The following is a 26,115-nucleotide window of genomic DNA, read 5'->3' as shown; positions in this document are numbered from 1 at the left end:
ACAAGTGACGTGACGCTAACCTGTCAGCGTGTAAATGGGATATCTCAGTTAAGAATAATAAACCTAAAGAAACTGATGTTTCATCCAAAGGGTGATGTAATGAATGCAACACCAACAGATTGCTACGTTACACGATGTAAGAGAAGCAGCTAACTTCTAAAGCTTTGGACCTGACCCAACTCACCAAAACACTCGCGTTATGACATGCGGCCGACGCAGCCAGCAGAGCGGCCTTCGTGCAGTCACTCTGCCGCAAACCCAGCGTTGAGAACAGCGCACAAAAAATTATGAGCCGTCTGCTGATCTCTCTCAAGATACGATGTGTAGGACCGGAAGCAACCATGACTGGTAGGTAAAAAAAAATCGGCAGCATATCCACGGATTGAATGATGGAGAGTGGGGCGAAGCATTCGTCCTTCCTTTCGTTCTTGCTTCCGTCCGTCCATAAATACGTCTGTGTGACCGTCCAGGCGTCCATCCGCCCGTCCGTGCGTGCGTCTGTTTGTGCCTCCATTCATGCACAAGTCTGTGGGTCCAATCGTCCATGTATTCAACATTCCAAGTACCACCATCTGCATCTTTTCAACATACCTTCCGCATACAGAAGCACCGCCATCCAGCGAACATTCGAAGGGCTAAACGAGAGGTGGCACACGCACGCTTTCTTAAGGCTTGCGCTTCGGGTCTACTTCCCACCTTTAACCACCTCGAGTTCATGGCATATAGTAGTTCACTGTATTCATGGCACTGCGGCCCAACGCTCGCTAAACCTTTCCAAAACCAAGGAGCTAACGCCCAGCGAGTATAACCTAGCAACGCTTTCTTGTCAGATAGTGCCCGATGTAAATGCCAATGCTAATTGGGAATGAGAGACAGGAGAATCCGGCTTTTACTTTCTTACGGCTTGCACTTCGTATCTACTTCCCACCTTTAACCACCTCGAGTTCATTCATGGTATATACTAGTTCATTGTATTCATGGCACTGCGCCTCAACGCTCGCTAAACCTTTCTAAAACTAAGGAGGTTACACCCAGCGAGTATAATGTAGCAACCTTTTCTTGTCAGATAGTGCTCAATCTACATGCCAATGGTTGCTAATGGGGATCGCAGCGTGCGCCTTATCTAAAAGCCGAATGCTCCTGTCTCTCATTCCCCATTAGCAGTCATTGGCATGTACATTGAGCACTATTTTTGTTGTTCAACAACGCACAGAACAAGTCTCTCACCGGCACCACCTTAGTTGTCAAAATGTTATACTTGTTACATACCACAACGTCTACGAGGGATGCACGGGTGCCGCTATAAAAAGCTTCGCCCTAAAAAACTTCGCAAAGAGGGCTTTAGGGGCGAAACTTCTTAAAGCGGCACTCGTTCGTCCCTCGCCGTAGTGCGTGACCAGTCTTACGTTTTGACCTGCAAGGTGGTGCCGGTGGGAGATTTCTCCTGTACGTTGTTGAACAGTTAAAACTTCGCAGCGTGCGTGTTACCTAAAAGCCGAAATCTCCTGTTTCTCGTTCCTCATTAGCAGCCTTTGGCATGTACATTGAGCTCTATCTGACAAGCAAGGGTTGCTGTGTTACACTCGCTAGGTGTAGCCTCCTTGGTTTTAGAAAAGTTTAGGACGCGTTGGGCCGCAGTGCCATGAATACAGTTAACTAGTATGTACCAAGAACTCGAAGTGGTTAAAGGTGGGAAGTAGACACGAAGCAAAAGCGGAATTCTGCCTCTCATTCCTTATTAGCAGCCTTTGATATTTACATTGAGCACTATCTCACAAGAAAGGGTTGCTACGTTATACTCGCTGGGCGTAACCCTCTTGGTTTTAGAAAGGTTTAGCCAGCGTTGGGCCGCAGTGCCATGAATACAGTGAACTAGTATATACCATGAACTCGAGGTGGTTAAAGCTGGGAAGTAGACGCGCAAGCCATAAGAAAGTTTGCGTGTGCCACCTCTCGTTTAGCCCTTGGAATGTTCGCTGGATGGCGATGCTTCTATATGCGGAATATATAATGAAAAGATGCAAGATGGTGGTACTTAGAGTGTTGACTAGATGGACGAACGGACACACAGACAGATGCATGGACAGACGCACGGATAGATGCACGGGCGGATGGATGCATGAACGGACGCAGGGGCGGATGCATGGACAAACGCAGGGACAAACGCGCGGATTAACGTGCGGATGCACGAACAGACGCACGCATAGCCGGGCGGATGGACGCACGGATGGTCACACAGACGGACGAATGTACGGACGCAAGAAAGAACAATTGGAAGGACGGATGCTTCGTCCCACTCTCCATCATTCACCCCGTGGTTATGCAGCCCTTTTTTTCTATTCATCTTTTCTGTTTTGAATAAGGATTAGTAGTGTTGCGCATAGTACGAGAGAAAAGAGAGAGGACAACGACACACTTTGAGCGAGAAAATGTTCTTTGTGTGCAATTGTTTTTTCTGTCTCTTTTATATTGTTCTGTGCGAAATACTCATGTAAATGCAAGTTACGTAGTTTCTTTCCACACAGCCCCACCAACCACTGTTCCTGGACCCTTTCACGTGCATTTTGCGTCAACAAGACGACTAGTGAATTGCTCCTCACTTGACCCACGATCATCGCCAGTACTCGCTGGTACAACGTGCGATGCGAGTGGAGGCATTATTATTTTTTCGGTATACGAAACTTCACGTCGACGGTGATATGTGTCATTGGTGTACAGGTAACTGCTATCAGAATACAACTGCAAGGCGATAGTCTTGAACAGAAAAATTATGCTTTGTCTGTACCTCTGTCTGTCAGACGATTCAGCCACCTGGTTTTAAGTACTTGCTTTGTTTCCAGCCATCTTCAACTGGTGGCCGTTTTCATACTAGTGAAGATCGTCACTTAAAATGCAAATATCACGCTTATCTGAGGCGCAACATCAATACATAAGTAATATAAGATGTGTTCCTTTAATAGAAAGTACATAAATACGTAATTCTAAAACCCTAGGAATTCTCACGTTGGACTTAAAATGTGACGCTATGCACGAAAACACGACGGGTGAAATGTCTCTGACCGACATTTGTAATGAATTACGCAACTATGCAGTCAATGTTTATTAAAAATACTGCGCTCACAGCACTGGTAACTCGTTGATCAGTGATACCCCGCACCTGAAATTAACTTTAGTTGAATGTGAGCGCCGTGTTGTTGTCGAGGTTTCCTCCGTCTATGTCAAATCATGCTGTTCTTGAGCGTACACCGACTCGGGAGTTTTTTTGTCTTGTCTAGACGTCTAGTCTGATTGAGATTGGTTGGACGTCATTTGAAGATTGAAGGCGGCATGAGGGAGAATAACGATGTAAAGATGGCCGGCCTCTCAAACACACGGCCCGCCGACCTCCCTCTTGCAGACCGCGGCTGGCATCTGACAGTGTTCGTTCGATATTTTTATTATTTTGTGACTGCTACGACGAACTCAAATAATTGTCGCTTTATTTTCTAGTGCATCGTGATTGAAAATTTTAGTGGGGATAAGCTATGCAAGCTAAACTAGTTTTAAGAATAATTTGTGAGCAACCCGATTTGGTCCCCCTGTGTTGAAACTTTGCCGCGCAACTCAAACTCCAAACTGCATTATCGGCATCCAGATTTTAGCCCCTGCGTAAATGGGTATTCTCGAAGTCTGTCACCGAATTCCTTTTAAACGAACCATATATGAGATATGAGAAAGGGTTTTTTAGAAGACGATAGTCTTTCTTGAAGACCTCTGACGCAAAAAATTTTGTCTGTCTGTCTGTACATTTCTCTTTTGCCCACCCTTAACGGCACCCTAAAAGGCACCGGAGTGAGCGGCCGATAACCCAAACAGCCAACCCCATCCGCAGCGCCCACCAACATTGCTCAAGGTTCAGCGTTCGTACTTGTGCGATTGTCAATTAAAAAGCAAATATTGCGCGTATCTTAGGCACCATAACAACGCGTCAATATTTTGTATGTATATGTTTTACTAGACAAGGCATACATAAGTAATTCTAAGGACCGTAGCGTTTATCACGCTGTGCTGACCATGGAACGCTTGCCTTTGCAAGTGTTTCCAACGCTTTGCTAAGATGACACGGTGGTGGAACCTACCCTTCGCTTTGCGTTCCACAACTTATCACCTACGAGACGAACGCGCACGTCACGCGCACTTCGTTTTTTAAGATAACAGCCAGATGGCGCTTATGCCTCACGTGTGACGTGACTTGATGCGCTCGTTCGCCTCCGCAGCACTATCGAGGCACTGCAATGCCTAGTTCACACTGAAACATCCGCTTTCTACAGCGACCGAAATTCCCCTGCCGCCGAAACGCAGCGTCGTTCGCACTGGACGCGCCCCGCGCCGCCGAATATGCCATCTACTACGGGGTGAACGCGGGATGGATGCGCTGTCACCCGATTGTTGTCGCGGCTCGCAAACGCTACTACGCTATCCGGTGGTGTATACTTCGACGATTCTCGTACGCAGGAAGCAAGAAAAGACAGCACTGCTTACTTTGCTGGCAAGTGGCTGTCTTATAATGCCCGAAGAGCAGAAAAACCACCGACGCCAGCGGCGTTGGCGGGTTCATTTTGCTTTGCAACACCGCAACAAGCTCGGTCATGCCAACAGCAAGCTCGGTCACCTCTTCCACGAAATACGGACGCGAAGTAGGCACAGAGTATACGTTAAACTCCCGCCGGTTTCAACATTCAGTTAGGTGCACTGCGGCTTAACAAGGGAGTATGGCTTGGCCGCCATTTTTCAAAATTCCTTGACTAGCGCTCCTATTGCTCCACGGTGACCAATTCGGCGGCAGACGCCGCAGAAATCGCTCCGAGAGCGATCGGCGCGGCGAGGGCCCTTTCGGCGAATCTCGCCGCCACCGAACCGGATTCGGAGCACTTTCGGCGGCTGGAACGCCCAGTGTGAACGTGGCCTAACGCAGTGCCTCCCGAATACCATTCGCCGATTTTCTTGCGCAGAACATCAAATAAACGTTTTGTTCACTCTCTCCAGCGATAGTCTAGCGTCTCTCCAGACGCAAGACTATCGTCTTTCGACGACACTTGCAGTGTAACATGCGAATGCGGGGTGAATTTTTCCAATAGGCAACGTTAACTGAAATTTTATTCGAACTCACACCACTTCTTCTCATGTCCTCGCTCTCGGCGGAACTAAGTCTTATGACAGCGGCCTCGTAGCTAAAGCGTTTGAGACGCCTTAAACATATCTACCAAGAAATCATCTTCCACTTACCCAGTTCTTTGCAGGACTTGGTGTCACAGTAATCCGCGTTGACATACTCTGAAGAAAAGAACCCAAGCACCAAAATAAACCAGAGGGCTCCAAACATAGCTCTATAGCTCACTTTTTCATTTACTGATAACTTCGCATTTCGTGCGCATGCACTAGACAAATGCAACCTATCACAGATTTTTTTATTTACATTTTTTTCTTATTTTTGTTCACGCGTACTGCTGCCACATTGAGAAACATTGCAGCGGTGGGTACAGAAGTTGCTTGCAAATCAGGCATTATCTAAAACACAACACACTTTCATAAAACTTCCAAACACCAATATTTCCAGGTTGAGATGAAACTTTCTGCAGATAAATGTTTCATGCATCTACATATAATTCATTTCAAAGGTTGGCTGCCGCACCTTGGAGGCTGTAGGGCTGCTCAGCCACTAAGAGCGAAACTCTCTCACCATTTATTCATCCGCGCCACCTCATTTACGGACCATCTTCACAGTGTCTACGCGCATGCACTGGCTGGCAAAGGAGAGCCAATGGCAGCGCCACGAGCACAGAAACACACACATACGAATGAGGATGTGCGTAGCACGAGCACCCAGCGATTCCTGTTCGTAAAGCTCTTACTACTTCGTTCACTGAAGCATCGATGACGCGAATGTTTCAGGTAAGCGCCCACGGTTTCCCTGGTAGGAGCAGAATCTTTTTCAGGGTATTAGCAAACTTGTCGTGAGACATGTGCACTTTTCGAGGCGCCTGTTCGACCTCCCAATTTTCGATGCTGTTGTGATACGCGTCTTCTTGAGCGAGTTCCGTCCGATTGTTTCCCCATCAGATGTGGCGACAGAGTGCCGATGAAACGTAAAAAGAGGGGCATATGGCGATAAGTATGGAGAGTACCAGCAAGAAGTTCGGAGGGGCCTATGGTGATACCTATGGGGAGCACCGGCAAAATGTGCGGAGAGGTGTATATGCGATACGTATGGAGAAGGGCATAATTCGGAACGTATGGACACGCAAGCAAAGCGTGCGGAGGACATATGGTGATCCATATGAGAGGTGCAATATGGCGAAACGTTTGAAGAGCACGGGCAAAATGTTTGGAGAAGTAAATATGGTGAAACGTGTGGAGAGCACTAACCGCACGTAAGGTTATATGGTGATACGTATGGAGAAACCCAACGAAACGTATGGAGAGAGGCCTATGGCGAAACGTATAGAGAGCACCGGCAGTACGTGTGAAGGCGTATGGCAAAACGTAAGTAAAGTGCCGGCAAAGGGTGTGGATAGGAGTTTATAGCGATCCGTAAGGAGAGCGCTGGTGACACGTAGAGCACGGCCGCTCAATCTCACCCTTTGGTGAGGCCCACCGAATGCTCCTCTTCGCCTGTGAGAGCGCTAGTTCCCTATCCAGCCGCCACATTGCCTGTGGCGCTAGCTATCGGCGACACAGGTGTTTCTTCCTAAGCTCCCTTCAGCTGTATCTAGTGAGCTCTCTGAGCCGGTAGTATCACGTGTTTCAGATCAGTGCGTTGTCTTGGTCACGTGAACAGATCGCATTACTTTAGCTGGATTAGTGGTCTATGAATAAGTGACACACAATATCGCAATCAATACAACGAACTCAAGAAACAAGATTACTCCGGCCGCATGACTAAGGCCCATGTACTATGCGACGTCACTGCACGTTAAAGAACCCCAGAGGATTCCAAATATGCTAGTCATGTATCCACTTGGGCCTGGCTTATAATTATATTTTGGTTTTGCCACGTAGAACCCAAGATATTTTATATAATATGTTTTGTTGCACAAACACACGCACGCGAACACGCGCGCGTGCAAGCGCGAGCGTTTAATGGCGCACAGACGCACATGCATGCGTGAATGGTACATACAGGTTTTTGTTCTAAAGCAAGAGTCGCATGGCCTCCAAGATATAAACCGTGCGTTTGCCATTTCGGGGGTCATCAAGAGTCTAAAATTGCCTCACAGATGGCAGCACATTATGTAGCCTTTGCTATTTACTTGATCAATGCTTCTGCAAAGGCATATTATAAAGTTCAATGGAGTGGAATGCTGGGCCAGTTGGTACAACATAATGTGGAAATATATTAGCGCACAAGGTAGAAGGAAGCGTCTTTTCTGTCAAGTGCTTTCCCTTCTACTTTGTGCGCTCATATGTTTTCACATGAAGACACAATATTGTTACGGGGTCGGTGACTCCTGTACAAAACGCTATTACAGAAGAAGAGCCACAGGCAAGAGTCACAATGGCTGATTGGTACACCCACGTGCCTGTCAGCTAATTCTGTCCTTCCTCTTCTTTTTCTTCATTTCCGTAACAGGACCCCCGGGCGTTGAAGCGCCGTCATGGTGCTAGTCTGGAGAAGCGCAACAAAAGTAGGCTTTTATGCTCGAAACATGGACAATGTCAACAAGTGACGAACTTGGTGACGTATTGGAGTGCAATGGCACTATCTCGTAGTGGACGTCGCTAACTTGACGTGAGACTAGGTAGGGCCCTGCGATTCGGGTTAAAAGTTTTTCGGAGAGATTTACACGGTGAGACGGTGACCAGAGGAGCACGCGGTCACCTGGGGCAAGCGTTATATTACGATGCTGGTGGTCGTTGCGGGCTTTTTGCATATCCTGTGACCTGATGAGACCAAACTGGGCAACTTGACGAGCCTTGTGAGCCCAATCAATGGCTTCGCGAGCGTACTCGGAAGCAGATGGCTTGAGAGGTAAGGTGGTTTTGAGAATCCCGTGGTGTCATGTCGAGAGGAATTGTATGCGAAAAGTCTCATAGGCCAACGTAGTGTCCTAGTCACGATGGTCTTCGGAGACGTACATCGAATTACTCTGTGAGCGTTTGGTTGAGACGTTCAGTTAGGCCATTAGTTTGTGGGTGGTAGGCGGTAGATAGCTTATGCGCTGTAGCACACGCTAGAAGGAGGTGATCGACAACTTTGGACAAGAAAGAGCGGCCGCGATCCGTAAGCAGCTTTTGGGGTGCACCGTGGTGTAAGATGACGTCATGAAGAAGAAAATCCGCGACGTCAGTGGCGCAACTGGTTGGCATGGCCTTCGTTATCGCGTAACGAGTCGCATAATCTGTGGCGAGGGCGATCCATTTTTTTCCCAGTGTCGTCATCGGAAAAGGGCCAAGAAGGTGTAGTCCCACACGATGAAATGGTTCAGAAGGGACTACGATTGGGGGAAGATATTCAGCTGGCAGCAAAGAAGGTCTTTTCCGGCGCTGGCAGAGGTCGCAAGTGGCGACATATCGACGCACGCTGCGGTATACTCCTGGCCAGAAGAACCGATGTCGCGCGCGGTCGTATGTGCGGGAAACACCAAGGTTTCCCGCTGTTGGTGCGTCGTGAAGTTGTTCAAGTATGGCAGGCCGTAAATTACTGGGAATGACAAGCAGATCCTCAGGGCCTTCAGTGCTGACGTTGTGGCGGTAGAGAATACCGTCATGCAGCTCGAACATACGGGATTCAGCGTCATGGCTGTCGAGACTGGATGAGGTCGATGATAGTGCGCACTGACTCATCCCATCATTGTTCAATGTGCATATCACTGATGTCAGTAAACTACATTACGCGGCTCTCCAGGTCAGTCGCAACAGGATCAGGAGGGTCCACCGGATGACGAGAAAGACAGTCTGCGTCCTTGTGCAAACGGACAGACTTGTAGCTGACGCTAAAGGAAAAACCTGATGCCTCCGATCCCAGCGACCCAGACGTCCAGTCGGTTCCTTCAGAGAAGTCAGCCAGCCGAGGGCGTGGGGGTCCGTAACAACGGAGAACATGCGACCGTATAAATATGGCCGAAACTTTGCGGCGGCCCAAACTTAAGCTAAACACTCTCTCTTGGTGACGGTATAATTCCTCTCAGGGGGAGAAAGCAGGCGACAGTCACGCACTGTCTGCCGTGGTGCCGCTGAGCGAGAACTGCGCCAATACCGTGGCCACTGGCGTCGGTGCGAACTTTTGTGGCAGCAGAAGGATTAAAGTGGGCACGTATGGGGGCGTAGTTAAGCAGCCGATGAGAGCGATGAACACTTGAGCCTGCTCAGGGCCCATGAGAATGTGGTATCCTTCTTCAGCAAACTGTGAGTGGCCTGGCAACGTCGGCGAAGTTTTTCACAAAACGACGAAAGTAGGAACATAAGCCGATGAAGCTCCGGACGTCGGATGTTGAACAGGGCACCGGAAAGCTACGGACGGCGACTCTTTTCGGGATCTGGCTTCGGGATCTGAATCTGGTTCGGCCACACGGAGCATTTGTGCAGCCGCTGGTGTCAGAACTTTCTTTAAACGTGTGCGTACGCTTGAACTCATGACCGAAATGCTTGCACCGGTGTCTACAAGTGCTTGTACAGGTACGCCGTCTACTTCAACATCTAGTACACTTCGTCTGGTGGGAACGGAGAAAAGATTTGCTGCAAAGTCGTCAATGCAGCAGCACCCCGGGGGGCTGCATTTCTCAGTTTTCCGAGACGAAGCGGCAAAAAGTCACGGGGTACGAAAAGCGCCGTGGCTGCGGCGAACGGGACAATGGGCGACGTGTTTGCGGCGAACGAGACTGGTGCTCACGTGGTGAAGGGGAGCCACTGTACCAAGTGTTCCGAGAATGATCAACGGCATGGGGCTCTTCGGCAGGTGAAAATGTGCGGGCGGTACCGCGGAAATGGGTCATATTGGTCGTTGCACGAGGTGCCGAGGACCATGGGTTGCGGCAGTAACGAGATATATCTCCAACTCGGTGGCAGTTGAAACATATAGGGCGGTCATCTGCAGTTCGCCACTGAGCTGGGTTTCGAGTACGTGGAGAAAACCGTCGGTCGGAGGAGGACATCGCGAAAGGGTGTTCGCTGACTCTGAGGGCGGTGACATGGCACACGAAATGCACTCCGATGTTTTCAAGCTCCTGGCGCACGATGGCTTGAACAAGAGGAACAGTAACAGGAGTGGTATCGGTACTGCGCGAATTGAACGTTGAGGGCGCCACTGCTTTCATTTCGTGACGAACAATGCGTGTCAGGTCTCCCGGTGGCGACGGACGTTGTGGTGCAAGCTGGTCTTCACAAGTCAATGTTGCAGCGGTATTGTTTGCAGAATGCGGCGACTTTTTACTTGCTCAAACTGACGACAATCTTTGATGATCGCGTCCACGGTGGAACAGCCCTTGCACATCAGAAGATTGAACACGTCATCGGCAATCCCTTTCAGGACACCCTATACCTTGTCAGCTTTTGTCATGTCGCTTTCAGCCTTTCGGCAGAGGGCCAGCACCTCTTGAATGTACGCGAGGTATGATTCCGTGGGGGATTGAGCACGGCAGGCCAATTTCTTTTTGGCGGTGATCTTGCGACTGCCGGTTTTGCCAAACACCTCTCGCATCTTTTCTTTGCATTGGTCCCAGCTTGTAAGTTCTTCTTCGTTGTTTTCATACCACACCTTCGCCGTGCCTCTCAGGTAAAACAGCACATTAGCCACCGACACCGTAACAATATGTTTTCTGCTAGATGGACATATTTTCCCATCTTTAGAGCCGTTTGAAAGCTCCTGTGTTTTTAGTGGCGATGGCATGCACTATCCCGGCCTCTTTCAACGTAGTTTGATGGCCTCCCGAATGCACCTACATATCGTCGAACGGGCTCGTTTTCGTCGTGACACCTGTCGAACAAAACGAGTTAAGGAGACTCCTTGCACTACACGGCATCATTGTAGGGTTTTTTTTTCAAAGGAAGTGCAAGTAGGATTGCGGCTTTGTGGTAGAACACCTGCTTGCCCCGCGAATGGCCCGGGTTCAAAGCTCAATGGAACTGAAAATTGTATTCTTTATTTCATTTGCTTCTTTCTCGAGTTTTCCCTCACAACCAACGGTGGCGAAGCTGATGGCGGAATTTCTGCGACACGAGCTCTCTAATTCTATTGCGTTACATTGTTGCTGCAGACCACACAACTTATTCGCAAGCTGTTGCGACAGAATTGACAAGGCGCTTTGGTTTTAGTGTAATTTTTAGCGGGGGTTCCTCCGGGACCCCCGCCGCACGCAAGCGAGGGACATTCACCCTTCACTTGGGTGCGGCAGGTGTGCCGGCACGTGCATTGAGGCTGTGCGGCTAGTGAATGGAACGGCTCTTACTTCTGGCGCTTTATACGCGACTTCGCCGTCATTGCCGCACCACCCATCCAGCTAGTTCTTTCTGGAACATTATATATCTGGTACGACGAATCTTAATGACTTTTGGCCCCTTAAAACATGCCCTCACGTTCGCCAGGGCTTTGTTATTTCGATAATGTGGCACCCACTCTCCTCTATACTGATGCCAGTGGTCATGCAATAGGCGCTGTTGTTTTGCGACGACATGGCTGTTATGGTGAACTCGTGTTCGCATGCACAAGTCAGACCCTGACATCAGCCGAGAAAAACTACACATTCACCGAGCAGGAAAGAGTGCCTCTCCGTCGTCTGAGCCATTCAGAAATTTACACCATATATCCATGGCCACCACTTTACCGTCGTGGCTGACCACTATACTTTGTGCTGGTTCTTGACGTTGAAGAATTTGTGTGGACGTCACAGTAGCTTGACAGTTCTTCAAAAGTACGAATTCAACGTCACGTACAAATCAGGCAAGAAACACCATGATGCAGGTGCCCTTAGCCATTGTGTGCTAATTTCGTCGTCAGACCTATCCGTTCATAAATAAATGCAGACATAAATTTCACCGCATCATTGGGTTTAACCTTGGAGACGACGTGGTGCAGTGGAGCCCAGCACGAGTTCCCGGCCTCTCTGAGAAGTTTCAGTCTAGTTTTATGGGCCTCTACGCTAATCTCGAGCAAACTCCTCGAATGAACTATCGCGTAACTCCAGTGGTCATGCTTTCCGACAACCGTTGTAATAACACAAAGGTTCTCCGCGTTTTCTGGTTAAATTCCTTCATAAAACATACACCTTCACCGCAAACAGCGGTCAAGCTAGCCACTTTCGCATGAGAAGGAAATTAGTCTGGGCACAATATTCATCCTCTTCATTTGTGTTTTGTCATCACTTTGAGCATCTTCGTTCTATAAATCGGTCAGGCGGCTCTGCTGACTTTACACCATCAATCCCACAGTATCGGTATTGTCTTGCACTACTTAAAAGATATCGGGTATAGAACAGTAACATAACAACCAGGCATCACTTTCTGTAGGTTGTGTAACCAGGCGTTACAAAATGAGAGCTACCAAACGAGTGGGACGTTGAATGCGTCCAACCGTTTACAAAAAGGCTCGGCCATATTTCTTTGTCATCGTCAACCGTGGTTTCAATAAAGCGGACATAATGCTTGATCAGGTGTGTAGTAGGCAGCACACTTCTCCGCATAATGAAAAATAATGGCAAATTAGATGCTTGCCTACTTCACAAATATTACGACGGCTTAGAGCGTGGTCGGGGGGGAAGTGGTTATGTTGTAAGAAGGAAAAGAAAAGAAAAGTGAGCCCCGTAACTGTCTGCTTCAGGGGTGACACCTCAACAGTAGCTCACAAGGGATGGGGGTGAGGAGGGATTAAAAGGATAGGAATAAAGGTGTAGAAAGAAAGAAAGAGAGATGAAGTAAGTGTGAAAGCGTGACAGCGACGACATATTGAGGGGATAGAAGAGATAGGAAAGATGAGAACACGGTCACAGGAGTCCGAGGACGGGGCACGACTTGCGAGAGCTCTTGTCGGCGTCAGGAGATGGCGTAGAACAAGTCCAGTTGGTCAGAGCTACACTGTCGTCAGAGGTCGGCGTCAGGAGATGACGTGGGGCCAGCCCAATCTGCCAGAGCTACGCTGACGTCGGAGATCGCGAGCGCACAACCGGTCGGCACGGAATCCAGCGAGCGAGTCCCCGAGCGTGGTCGTCACAACTGCACTTGTATTAGTTGCCAAAGAAGTTCAAAAGATCACTACGATTCGTTTCCTCAAGACCCCAATGAAGAGCTTCCTCCTTGTCTCTCGTATACGTATGTAGTATATACCCGGTGACAACTTTTATTGGCCCCGAAGGGAAAGCTACGGAGGCGGAGCTTCTGCACATGTAGCACTAAGCGAAATAGTCCGTTTTGGCGCGCGTCTCATAACGCTTTGGAAAGTGACAGTGGCGCACCATCAGCGTTTCATGTAGACACAGATGCTGCTATAGCATTGAAGGTGCATGCACGTAAAAGGCGGGATTTTCTCGCGCGTTCATAAACACGAAATCACAACGAATAAAGTAAATACGACTACCTTAATGGTGCGAGATGCCTTCTGTCTCAAATAGCCCCACTTTGAAAATAAACGAGGAACATCTATATATTCACGGTGAAAATATGAGCGCTATTTTGGAACTACATTCACAGGCTGTAGGATGCCCACAATTTGGCACTGTAGACTTCGTTCCTATGCCAAAAAAAGTTCTCACTGAACTATAGCATGGTACGAGAGTAAAATATCGACCCACCGTTACATAATACGGTATAAATAATGCCTTGCATTTATGTAGCGGGTACGTCATTTCACCATGGAACGATAAATAATTGAGTTGTGAGTATTTCCCAGCATGAGGAAAATTCAGATTTATGGCATATTGAGTACCACACAAGCGTACTTGTACTGGTAGTCCATTGACGTTTTACAACAGCCTCTAGACAGCCACATCTTTCGCTGTGGCTGTTTAGGTCATTAGGTCATTTGGTTCAGCGCAAGTCTGGCCTTTTTCTTTCATTGTTCACGCCAGTTAATATAAGATTTCACGCACGAAACATCGGCGCCGCTTAGTTGGACTGTCAAACAAATGTTGGCTCATATTTGCGTATGGCAACGTCACTTAATAAGGTCCTGACGTCGAATGCACTAACTCAAACGTATTCACGTGTATACGTCAACCACACTACCATTTCTTAACACGTTAAAAATACAAAACGGCCAGACTCCGCCCAATATGGCAGCACCGAGACTTGTCCGTGAAGTTATTGAGTTTCTTAAAATTGACTACAGCTTATTCTGGTGCTTCGACCACTCAGCGACCATGGAAATTATGGGTACTACACAAAATTGCCTATTAGTCTTCATGCTTGCGGGCTTCAAACGCACCTGTGTCTCTGTTCATTGCTGTATTTTGGTTTTGTTGTGAATAAAAAATGAACCGTTTTTAACGTGATCCTTTTTTAATTGGTCAGCCTAAAAGGTTAAAGTGCTGAAGCGTTACTGCTAAACCTTTGCTGATTGTCATCTAGTGACAAAGCGGCTCCGTGCCACGCGAAGCCAAACAGGGCCAGAAGTACGAAGATTAGACAAAATCTGTGTACTACCCATCATTTCCATGCTCGCTAAAGAATCAGGCGTGGCAGCTCCCATAAGCACTAGCTTCGGAGTTCCCTTTAGTGTACTCATAGGAAACTCTACGAGCGAAATAGGGTCTCAAAAACGGGGCTCACGTACCTTCTGGTTGTAGCTCGCGCACGCATATGACTGCCTTCATCTCATATATTCTACTTTTTTTTACTTTGGGACCGAATTTTTGTGACATCGCTCAATTGAACTTGCATTATCTTGTTGCCTATCGCAATTATTAACGCTCTTTTCAGGCATGCTACGCAAACGTGTGCGTGCGTGCGTGTGCGTGTGCGTGTGCGTGCATGCGCGTGCGTGCGTGCGTGCGTGCGTGCGCGCGTGTGTGCGCGCGTGCGTGCGTGCGCGCGCGTGTGTGTGTGTGTGTGTGTGCGCGTGCGTGCGTGCGTGCGCGTGTGTGTGTGTGTGTGTGTGTGCGTGCGTGCGTGTGTGTGTGTGTGTGTGTGTGTGTGTGTGTGTGTGTGTGTGTGTGTGTGTGTGAGAGAGAGAGAGAGAGAGAGAGAGAGAGAGAGACAGAGAGAGAGACAAAGAGGCACCCAATGCGTTTGAAATAAGTTCAGTGCTACAGACTCGGCGTCCTGATGTGACTCAATCTGCAGATCTGTATCGATATGCTGTTCGAAGCCACCGACGCGAATACTCTTCCGACATGATAAAATTGCAAGAGTTTAATTGAGGGGATTAAATTGTTTCACTGCACTGCGCTAGCTTAGCTGAGTTTGAGATAAGCACCAAATATAAGTCAGAGATAAGCACTGAGCCATCAACTCGTGTACATCACTGTAGGTTTTTATGGAATATTACGAGCTATATCCACGATTTTATTGCGAGGCACGCCGAGGTGGTGACCTCGGGTTCGGTTTCGACCACTTGAAATCTCCTAATAGGCACCTAACTATAAGCACATGGTGGTTATTTGCATTTTACCTCCCGAAAAATGCGGCCGCCATGGCGTGGGAATCAAACCTGCAACCACCAATCAATAGTAGCGTGATATCTTAGACGCTAAGATACCACCACGGGTCGCTCATGTATTCTTTTACACTACTTGTCGATTTCAAATAGTCTGCTTCGACGCACCTAGATTCATTTCTTACAGCGAAAGCTGTTATGAGATTAAAACTTGGGTCACGCGTGGTGCCGTAGTTGTCCACCACCGCCGCCACCGCCACCGGTTTTCGTAACCACATCACACAACATTAGAAAAAAATAGTACCATTGACGCAGTGAGGCTCTAACTGGGTACGCTAGGTGCCATCCCAGTATTCTACCTCTGAGCGACGCCAGTGCTTGGGACTTGTCGGTAAACTGGCTTTAAGCAGGCTTGATGTCGGGAAAGCAATCACGTTAATACGTCTTATAAAGCGTTTTAATACAGCGAAAGAACAACTAGTCATCGCGCAATGCGAATAACGTAACGAGTGGGTCGTCCAATGCTTCAACCCATTACAAAATCTTGCCCCGCCACGGTGGTCTAGTGGCTAAGGTGCTTGGCTGCTGACCCGCAGGTCGTGGGATCAAATCCCGGCTGCGGCGGCTGCATTTCTGATGGAGGCAGAGATGTTGTAGGCCAGTGTACTCAGATTTGGGGGCACGTTAAAGAACCCCAGGTGGTGAAAATTTCCGGAGCCCTCTACTACGGCGTGTCTCATAATCATATGGTCGTTTTGGGACGTTAAACTCTACAAACCAATCAATCAATTAATCATTACAAAATCTTGTTCACCTATTAACAGTGGCGCATGCCCACATCAGGCATACTTCCTCATCGTTGTCAGCCAGTGCATGAACAATTGGCACAAAATTCCTTGCAAGTGTTTAGCGGATACCACACTTCTCAGAAAAATCACAAAATATAGCAAGCTTATGCCAGCCTACTACTCAGAAATTGTTATTATTATTGCCATAGTAGGTACCTAGCAAGTGTGCTTGCAGCAGTTACCCAATGAGTGTTTAGAGAAGGCTCTGAAAGGCCGCTCTTCTAGTTTTCGCTGTGACTGTGCTGCGCCTTCCGCGCAGGCCTGGCGTTTTTTTTTCTTTATTTCCTTGTCTGATCAAGTTCCGGTCTGAAGCAAAAGAGTGGGCATTTTGCCTGACTATTCCTTTACCTAAATTTGACCAAGAATATGTCACACTACTTGCAACTTTCGTGATTGTTAAAAAAGTATGTGTAGGACATAGGTCACGTACTACGACTTGTTAATTTAAACAGCCGCCCTAAAGTTCATATTTCATAATGCCGTTAACAGATCTTTTTTAATTAATGACTTCAGTCTTCCTTCAGCTCTGCACATGTATTTCTGCCTTTGTACACGAAAGTACAAGAGTTTGACTGCGATAGAATCCTGATCAAAAACCTGTGTTCTATTATTTAAAAATAGGCACGCTATATAACCTGGCTGCTCAAGCATGTGGCTTTCTTACACGTCGAAGCCTCTACCTTGCTGCAACAAACTTGTGAAATGTAACGTGGTATACAAGGGAATGGCTTTAAAAGACTGCGTAGGTGCTTCCGAACACGTACAGTCACATGCCTTTGAATGGTTTCTTTCCAGCCTCCCTATTTGTCAAGGTCTCGAGGTTTGGTTTATTCAAGGCAAGATCGTTTCGAATCGCATTGGGGCACACGACAAACGGCTGAGTAATAGCCAGGCCGTGCCACCCTGGCAGCAACCCAGAACTAACAGACCAGCAATTGGCAAAGATTGCAAATGGTACATACTGTTCTACATGTTTTCCAAGATTAGACAGAATTATGAGTAGAGCAGAGGCCACAAAAATACAAACACAGTGGTCCTTAGTGTGGTGGCGATTACAACAAACGCGTGACTATATACAATTTAAGGCAAAAAATAATACAAACGCTTCTTGACTATATTGGGAGTGAACTGCACAAAATTATAAACACAACACTTAGAATGAGGGGGAACTCCAACAAGAGCTCACAAAACAAGTTTATGCACAAAAAAATTGATGTGGCTGCGGCTGACTTTTGTCTTACAGGTGAAACCAGTAACAGGGGGATTAAACGAAATCGTAATAGGAGCAGGTACTATCTGCTGACTCTTACATTTAATCAATAGTAATGTAACAAACAATCAAAATACAAGAAGCCTATGTTTTTAGTATTTTAAATATCAATAAAATCATCGTTTTCTTCAATTAGGAGTTCTCTCGTTATATTTTTTAATGGTACACTGTGACAAGCCAACAGCGAATACGAACACCGCTTACCTGAAAACTTCTTGACGTAAAAGATGGTCGGCAAGGCAACGAGCAGAAACAACACCAACGGAATCGAGCCAATTATGCACCAGTAATTGGCCAGCTTTTTTGTGATCATTTCAGCCTGTACTGCCCCGGCTCCTCCTCTGCAACGTGGAAACACAAATAATGTATATGTAAATGCAAAATAGCACTTGCGCCAAGAATAGGCAATTCGCGAAATGATCTCGATGACTTATTCACTATTATTCACTATCAATTATTCACTATTATTTTACTTAGCTGTACTAAATAAAGAACCTTCCGTGTACCAAGAGACGTATCAAAATGCTGCTTGTTCGTTTTTGTTTGATTCATGAAAAAAAAGAACCGCTGGATATTACTATGGGGAACGCCGCTAGTGGTTTAAAACTGGACAGGTCATGCGATCTAGCGAAGCCTTGTTGAACGAAGCACGTCTGTTACCTCGGAGGTCATGACAAAAAATTGTTCAGCGGCCGTTGTTGATGCGGTGGCTCTTGGTGACCACGCAGTAAAGCTGGGCTACGTTGTGTACGGCAAGAGTGACGTGAAAAGTTGCACTTGTGGCGGGTAACTTGAAGTGTGCTGACACGACGCATATTACTGATTGATTGATTGATTTGTGGAGTTTAACATCCCAAAACCACCATTTGATTATGAGAGACGCCGTAGTGGAGGGCTCCGGAAATTTGGACCTCCTGGGGTTCTTTAACGTGCACCCAAATCTGAGTTCACGGGCCTACAACAGAAATGCAGCCGCCACAGCAATGATTTCATCCCGCGACCTGCGGGTCAGCAGCCGAGTACCTTAGCCACTAGACCACCGTGGTGGGGTGCGATGCATATCACTACAACGTGATTTTATTTTGAAATAAGCACTTCCTTGGCACAGAAGTAGTACTACGAGGTTTCTGGATCACCATTTCAGCAAACAACATCGACTTATTATTTGAATTCAGTGTTCCTTTAACGTATGTGGTTGATTTTGCATGCCCCCCCTCTTAATGTCTTGGGAGGGGGGGCGGCCTCCCCCCGGTGCCCAAGGCTCTGTGAGTGCCTATGTGTGTGTAATTATTGTGCCCCAGGGGAGGAGGGAAGGGTTGCACCAGTGTTTGTGTGCGCGCACCCCTTTTTGATCTTCATTACGGTTGAGGCAGGCATTACTTGCTCGAAAAGTCGAACAAATAGGTACTTATAAACATCATCATCAGCCTAAATGTACCCACTGCAAGATAAAGGGACACTTCTTGTTTCGCCAAACAGTCAAGTCCTGTGATTTCTGCGGTTACGATAATGCAACGAAGATGCGCAAGCCTACGGGGCGCGGAAGAAGAAGAAGAGTAGTGGAGCGGCACCTGGACTGTGTGGTTGGGTGGAAGCGTTCCAGGCCTGTCTCGGAAGTACGCTGCTATTTCACAACGCCATTTCACCTCATCTGTAAATAAACACAGTCACTCGTAACAGTTTGGTGGGAGGTGCCGGGTACATCGATCTGGACGACTCAGCTCTACCGATTTTGCGATGGAGCAGACGCTTGGCAGGTTTGCCACTGCAGCTACCAGACATGGAGGACGTGGGAGCAGGCCATAACAACCTCGTTGCTGATGAGCAACACGCTCACCTGCCAGGACAAGATCACTGCGGCATGCCGGAACGTAAGCCAAGGACCTTTTCGGGGCAGCCGGATGACGATGTTGACGACTGGCTCAAGCACTACCAAAGAGTGAGTCGCAGCAACCGCTGGAGCACTGCTAAGCAGCTCGAGAACGTGGTGTTTTTTCTCATCGGCACCGCGTCTCTTTGGTTCGAAAACCATGAGAGTGCATTGACCAGATGGGACATTTTCGTAGACGAGCTGAAGAGGTGTTTTGGTGACTCAACAGCTAAGGTCAAGCAGGCGGAGCAAACGCTTTCACGCAGAGCTCAGTTACCTGGCAAAACATGCACCACCTACATCGAGGCCGTCTTGAAGCTTTGCGGAATCGTGAGTGCGACCATGTGTGACGAAGATAAGGTAGGTCATCTGCTCAAGAGAATCGCGCAAGACGTGTACAATTTCCTTATCACTAAGGAAGACTTACGCACACCTTCCAACCTAAGGAGACACTGCCGAGCGTTTGAAGCGCTAAAGAGGAGGAGAGTCCTACCGAAATTTGGACGTCTTGAGAATGTGCCCAGGATTGCAAGTGTCAACCTTCCATCGCAGGACGACATCTGTTCTCTTATAAGACGAGTGGTAAAGGAAAAACTTGCTCAACTGCGAGCTGTGGACACTGATGCTGTCTGCCATCAGTGTGCATTCGACCAATGGCCCCGTGAACCACTGGTACCTCGGATGCGACAGAGCTGCTTTAAGCCTTGCCCGAAATACACCGATCGGTTCAAACGAAGGAGTGAACGACCACTCGAAAACCAGGAACGCAGGCAAGCTGCATCACAGCGATTTACTCCTCGACCACCATCGCCCTGCTTTTATCAACCGACTAGGATTACTTCGCCGGGGACGACCAGACGCGACCCCCGTACTTGCTACAACTGCGGGCTACCTGGACACATCGCTAGGTACTGCTACCGTCGCCAGCAGCGAGCTCCACGATACAACGTGTACACGCCCTATGTACCTGCTGGCGAGTCTCGACCATTTCAGGGCTCTTTCCAACAGCAACACCCAGCACGTGCTGACTCGCCTTGCTCCGACCGCAGCGTTACCCCACCACCCGCACGCCAACAGCAATCCCCGTCTCCGCGTCGCCGCTCGGGGACGCCACCACCACTGGGAAACTAACTGGTGCGACCAAAGGTGGCGAGGCCGCAAAATCATCTTCCGCAAGACCCCCTTGTGTTGTAATGGTTGAGAACAAAGTGAGTGTTTTTGTAGACAATGTGAGTACTGTTGCACTAGTTGATACCGGTGCTGCCGTTTCCATAATGAGCATGTCTTTTAAAAATCGCCTTGAGACGAAAAAAATGTTTGCTTGGAATCGGAGTGCTACGTTCCGCGGCGTAGGGGGAGAAACGTTGAGCCCGGTTGGAGTTTGTTCTGTTTTACTTTCTGTAGGAAATCAAACGTTTCGAGCTTAACTAACGGTGCTTGCACGAGCAACCCACGAGGTCATTCTAAGTATAGATTTTTTGCGGGAATGTGGTGCAACTCTAGATTGTGGTAGTGGTGGGATTATTTTTCGTCCCGTGTCGCCGTCTCCATTGACGAAAGATACCGTTGATGACTGCTTGGAAGTGTTTTCCGTGTCTGAAGACGTCTGCTTGGCCCCACATACCGCTATGTTTGTGCGTGTAAAACTCTTTGCGTTCTTGTGCGGGTTCTTACTATGGTTTAGCCGAGCCGAACTTCAGTAACGCACTTAGGAAAAACGTTATTGTGCCTCGTTGCCTCGTGCTTACATTCGATGGTTGTGCCGATTTGTGGACTGTGAACGTTTCCGCGCAGCCCATATATCTGCCTGCAGGACTTAAATTGGCAAGCTTTCAAGAGCAAAATACTCTTACCATACAGTCCCTCCAACTGTCGGTGAATGTAAAGAAACCCCACGCCAACTCGTACCCCGGCTATTCTGCCAACATTGACCGTATGATTAACAAGTCACTTCCATCAACTGAACGGTCGCTGCTGCAGGAGGTGATTGCACGCTACGCCTCAGTCTTTAACTTTGCCCAAGACGAGACATCTACCGTTACGCCACCGTCTTCACGTACGCAACACCGCATCTATACAGGTCAAGCACCACCAATACGCCAGAAGCCCTATCGCGTATCGCCCTCCGAAAGGAAAGTCATCGCTGAGCAAGTTGAATACATGCTAAAGAAGGGCGTCATACAAGAATCGTGTAGTCCATGGGCAGCTCCTGTCATTCTAGTGAGGAAAAAGGATAATTCATGGAGATTCTGCGTAGACTATCGTCGCCTAAATGCCATCACAAAAAAAGACGTCTACCCTTTGCCACGTATAAATGACGCCGTGGACTGCCTGCATTCTGCCTCCTATTTTTCTTCTGTTGACTTGCGTTCTGGGTATTGGCAGATTCCTATGCATCCCTCAGGTAAAGAGAAGACGGCCTTCGTAACACCAGACGGTCTCTTTGAGTTCAACGTTATGCCCTTTGGTTTGAGCAATGCTCCAGCGACATTCGAGAGATTTATTGATACAGTACTCGATGGACTAAAATGGGAAATTTGCATGTGCTATTTAGATGACGTGATTATCTACGGCAAGACTTTTCAAGAGCATAACCACCGCTTGTCGCTTGTGTTTGAATGCCTACGCGAAGCTGGCCTTGTTTTAAACTCAAAGAAGTGTCATTTTGGAGAATGTCAAGCCCTCGTATTAGGCTTTCACGTGGATAAAGAAGGCGTGCGACCAGACCCACAGAAGACCGCAGTGGTTCGCAACTTTGAACCACCACGAACAGTGAAGGACCTGCGAAGTTTTGTGGGTCTGTGCTCATATTTCCGCCGATTTATTAAGAACTTCGCACAACTTGCCTCCCCACTGACGTCCCTTCTTCATAAAGACACACCATACATGTGGGATGATAGATGTGAGGCTGCATTCCAACAGCTAAAGTTTTTATTGACTTCAGTACCCATCCTAAAGCATTTTGATCCTGATGCTTTGACTGAACTTCATACTGATGCTAGTGGGCTAGGTGTTGGTGCTGTGCTGGTCCAACTCTGCAACAGCCGCCAGCACGTCGTAGCATATGCCAGTCGGACACTGACACGAGCAGAGAAGAACTACACCGTCACCGAGCTCGAGTGCTTAGCAGTCGTCTTCGCCATTCAGAAGTTCCGACCGTATCTACAGGGCCGCGAGTTCGCAATAGTGACCGATCACCACTCACTATGCTGGCTTGTGGGACTTCGTGACCCGTCTGGCCGGCTGGCTCGTTGGGCGTTGCGCCTTCAAGAGTACAGCTTTTCTGTTACCTATAAGAGCGGACGATGTCACACAGATGCCGACTGCTTATCCCGCCTTCCTTCAGTACACACCAATGCTGACAATGACATTGATGACTATTTAGTTTCTGTCTCGTCCGACTTCCCAGATACCAGCAGCTTCAAACGTGAGCAGCAGCGCGACCCTACCCTGAAACCCTTGCTTGAAGCTGCACATAACTCCATTGACAAGCACTTTAAAATTTCAAATGGCTTGCTGTATAAAAGAACATGATTAAAAACACAGCGCAAACAACGGCAGGAAGAAAGGAAGAGACAGGACAGAGCGCTGTCTCTTCCTTTCTTCCTGCCGTTGTTTGCGCTGTGTTTTTAATCATGTATTTGAACCAACTCGCCCAAGCTTTAACCTTAGTATAAAAGAAACTATTCAGCCGATGGCCTCCCCTTGCTTCTAGTGGTGCCGGAAAGCCTGCGCCAGGTCGTGCTTCGTTCTGCGCACGATGACATAACAACCGGTCATCTCGGCTTCACACGTACGCTACATCGACTACGTGAGAGGTTCTACTGGCCGAAAATGTGGAAGAGCACAAAACAGTACGTCACCAGCTGCGCTATATGTCAGCGCCACAAGCGATGCACCACTGCCCCGGCAGGTTATTTGCAGCCCATCCCTCCACCGACATCCCCTTTTGAAAAAGTCGGTATCGACTTGCTCGGACCCCTTTCTAAGACCCCATCGGGCCCCCGATATGCTTAGTGTGTGTGGATTATTTAACGCGTTATACGGAAACGGCCGCACTGACATCGGCCACAGCAGCCGCTGTTTCTTCTTTTCTGTTACAACGGGTCATACTGCGTCACGGTGCTCCACGGGTTGTCATCAGTGACCGTGGACGACAATTTATGGCTGATGTGGTTGAAGAAATTTCGCGCCTCTGTGGCTCCTCTTATCGCCACTCCACCCCTTACCATCCGCAAACTAACGGTCTCACTGAGAGAACAAATCGAACTCTCACGAATATGCTATCGATGTACGTTGACGCTGACCACAGGAACTGGGACGCCGTCTTACCGTTTGTTACTTGCGCGTATAACACTGCCAAGCATGAAGTTACTGAACATTCGCCCTTCTTTCTGCTTTACGCACGAAATCCACAGAGTTTTCTGGACACTCTATTACCTTTCTCACATCAGGAAAATCTGTCCATCGCTCAGACGTTGTGTCACGCTGAAGAAGCACGTCAACTAGCGCGCCTTCGAACATTGTCTTCGCAAGAACACAGCAAGAGTCACTACGATGCCAAGCATATCCCCGTAGAGTTTTCTCCTGGGGACTACGTGTGGCTGTAGACTCCTGTTCGTAAAAAAGGATTGTACCGGAAGTTTCTAACACACTATTCCGGCCCATTCGTGATAGTCACTCGTCTCAGTGACATAAACTACGTTGTCGCCCGAATCACAGCCAATAACCGGCGTTCGCGCACTACGCAAATTGTTCACGTAGCCCGCCTCAAACAGTCTCGTCATAGGCCTATTTAACTCGCTCGGCGAGCTTCGTCTGCCGCCGGGGGAAATGCAACGAAGATGCGCAAGCCTACCGGGCGCGGAAGAAGAAGAAGAGTAGTGGAGCGGCACCTGGACTGTGTGGTTGGGTGGAAGCGTTCTAGGCCTGTCTCGGAAGTACACTGCTATTTCACAACGCCATTTCACCTCATCTGTAAATAAACACAGTCACTCGTAACAATAAGCTCGCAAACGTTTTAGCATCATAAGCCTACCTAAATTCTTGTTTTCCCCTGAAGCATTTGCTCTCCCTCTGGGAATCCCTCTTGTAACTCTTAGAGAGATACGTGGCAGCGATCCCTCGATAAGACATTATAGATGTAACTCTAAAAGAAAAGCGAGCAGAGGAGCTCAGGGAACAAACTGGTGGTTACGTACATTTTAAAACAAGAAGAAATGTGCATTGGCTGACCAAGTAGCACGAAAGCGTGATAAACGCTGGTCAGTAAGGACGTAGAGTGGGGCAAAACCTAATAAGAAATCAAAATTTTGTTTTTTGTTTCTTTTGAATGATGAAACCTTTTTTAACAGTAGCGTGGTTTAGAATAACAGACCGCAAGCCCTTGCGGTGCGGTCGCTGCTACTGCGCATGAGTCGTAACGCGAGCCGCCGTTTGCGCTTGAGGTCTGGTCGCAGAAAATCCGAAACAGCATGCGGTGCGTGTGGCCCGCAAAGCCCGCAAAGCACTGGTGTCGAGGTTATGTGTACCTTCCGTGTCTTTTGGCTTGAGAGTTGGGGAGGGGGGCTAAAGTTGTTACATTATTTTCGAGGGGGGTGGGAGACGCTTTTCTAAAACTTACATGGCGCCCGCTTCGCCCGCAACGCCTGCGAACGTCATTCTAAACCTCCCTAATATCCAGTTTCTTAAACTTTTATTGTAGTTTTGGTTCAGCCAATAGGACCTAGTTCTCAATACCAACTGACCAGAAGCTAAGACCCCTTTTTTCTGACCATTCACAATCTGAGCTTTCTGTCTGGAGTATTTTTTTTTTTCAAATCAGAACTGGCAATTTCTCTGGGCTTATCCAGTTTCTTCAAGAGTATTCTGTTTACTCAAAGGCGCATGACGCGCTTTTTTTTCACACCAGTGCCACTTACCGAGTCCATTTGCCTCGTGTGTGTGAATCGTACATGGAGACGGAGTTCTGTGCATTTATTTTGAGTCTAGTTTCGCCTTTGGCGATTTCGTTGCGATAGCATGGGATTGGCTAATACTGCATTAACAAATAAAGCAAATGTTTAGAAAGCGGTGTATAGTTAGAAATCAACACGCTTCTACTACTAACAGAAATCAGACTGGAAGTTCTCGTGTAAACACTTCAGCAAGTAAGCTTTGTCATCATTCCGCGTCACCACAGGTGAAACTACTATCTGTAATGACGATAACTATGCTTTTATAGATGTTAAACTTCTACAAACCGTTATGGCGAACTGTGTCTGCCAAAATTGAGGTCGAACTTAGGCACTAGTAGGGTACACGGTGCATCATGTTCTTTGTAGCCACCATTGAGATGATTTATTTTAAAAAAATTGCCTGCATAGCCCAAGTAAACCATCTTAGGGTCTTTGGCATATCACCGAGGCACAGCAGTGTTATGTGATTGGGTAAGATCGACCGCCTTCAGCAGTATTTGGAAAATAGAGAGTCAGAAGATATTACAAAACTGGTCACGGAGCAAAAAAACAAGAAGTGAAAATCCACTCGTGTGAATCGAATTGATCGAATTCTTCATTACATCTTTTTG

At 47.9% G+C, this 26,115-nt stretch overlaps 1 protein-coding gene across 1 annotated transcript in view; it reads right to left on the bottom strand.

Moving 5' to 3' along the window:
• LOC119173357 (uncharacterized) overlaps positions 1-26,115 on the bottom strand; it is a 420,783-nt gene that overhangs the window by 304,897 nt on the left and 89,771 nt on the right. The window contains exons 3-4 of the mRNA XM_037424210.2: positions 17,882-18,018; positions 5,266-5,313 (exon numbers count right to left, since the gene is read on the bottom strand). Of these exons, the coding sequence (XP_037280107.2) occupies positions 5,266-5,313; positions 17,882-18,018 (185 nt within the window). The remainder of the gene's footprint in view (positions 1-5,265; positions 5,314-17,881; positions 18,019-26,115) is intronic.

The sequence above is a fragment of the Rhipicephalus microplus genome, chromosome 5 (genome assembly GCF_043290135.1).
Source record: "Rhipicephalus microplus isolate Deutch F79 chromosome 5, USDA_Rmic, whole genome shotgun sequence".
In the NCBI taxonomy this organism is placed as follows: domain Eukaryota; kingdom Metazoa; phylum Arthropoda; class Arachnida; order Ixodida; family Ixodidae; genus Rhipicephalus; species Rhipicephalus microplus.
This window is presented reverse-complemented; position numbering and strand designations above follow the sequence as displayed.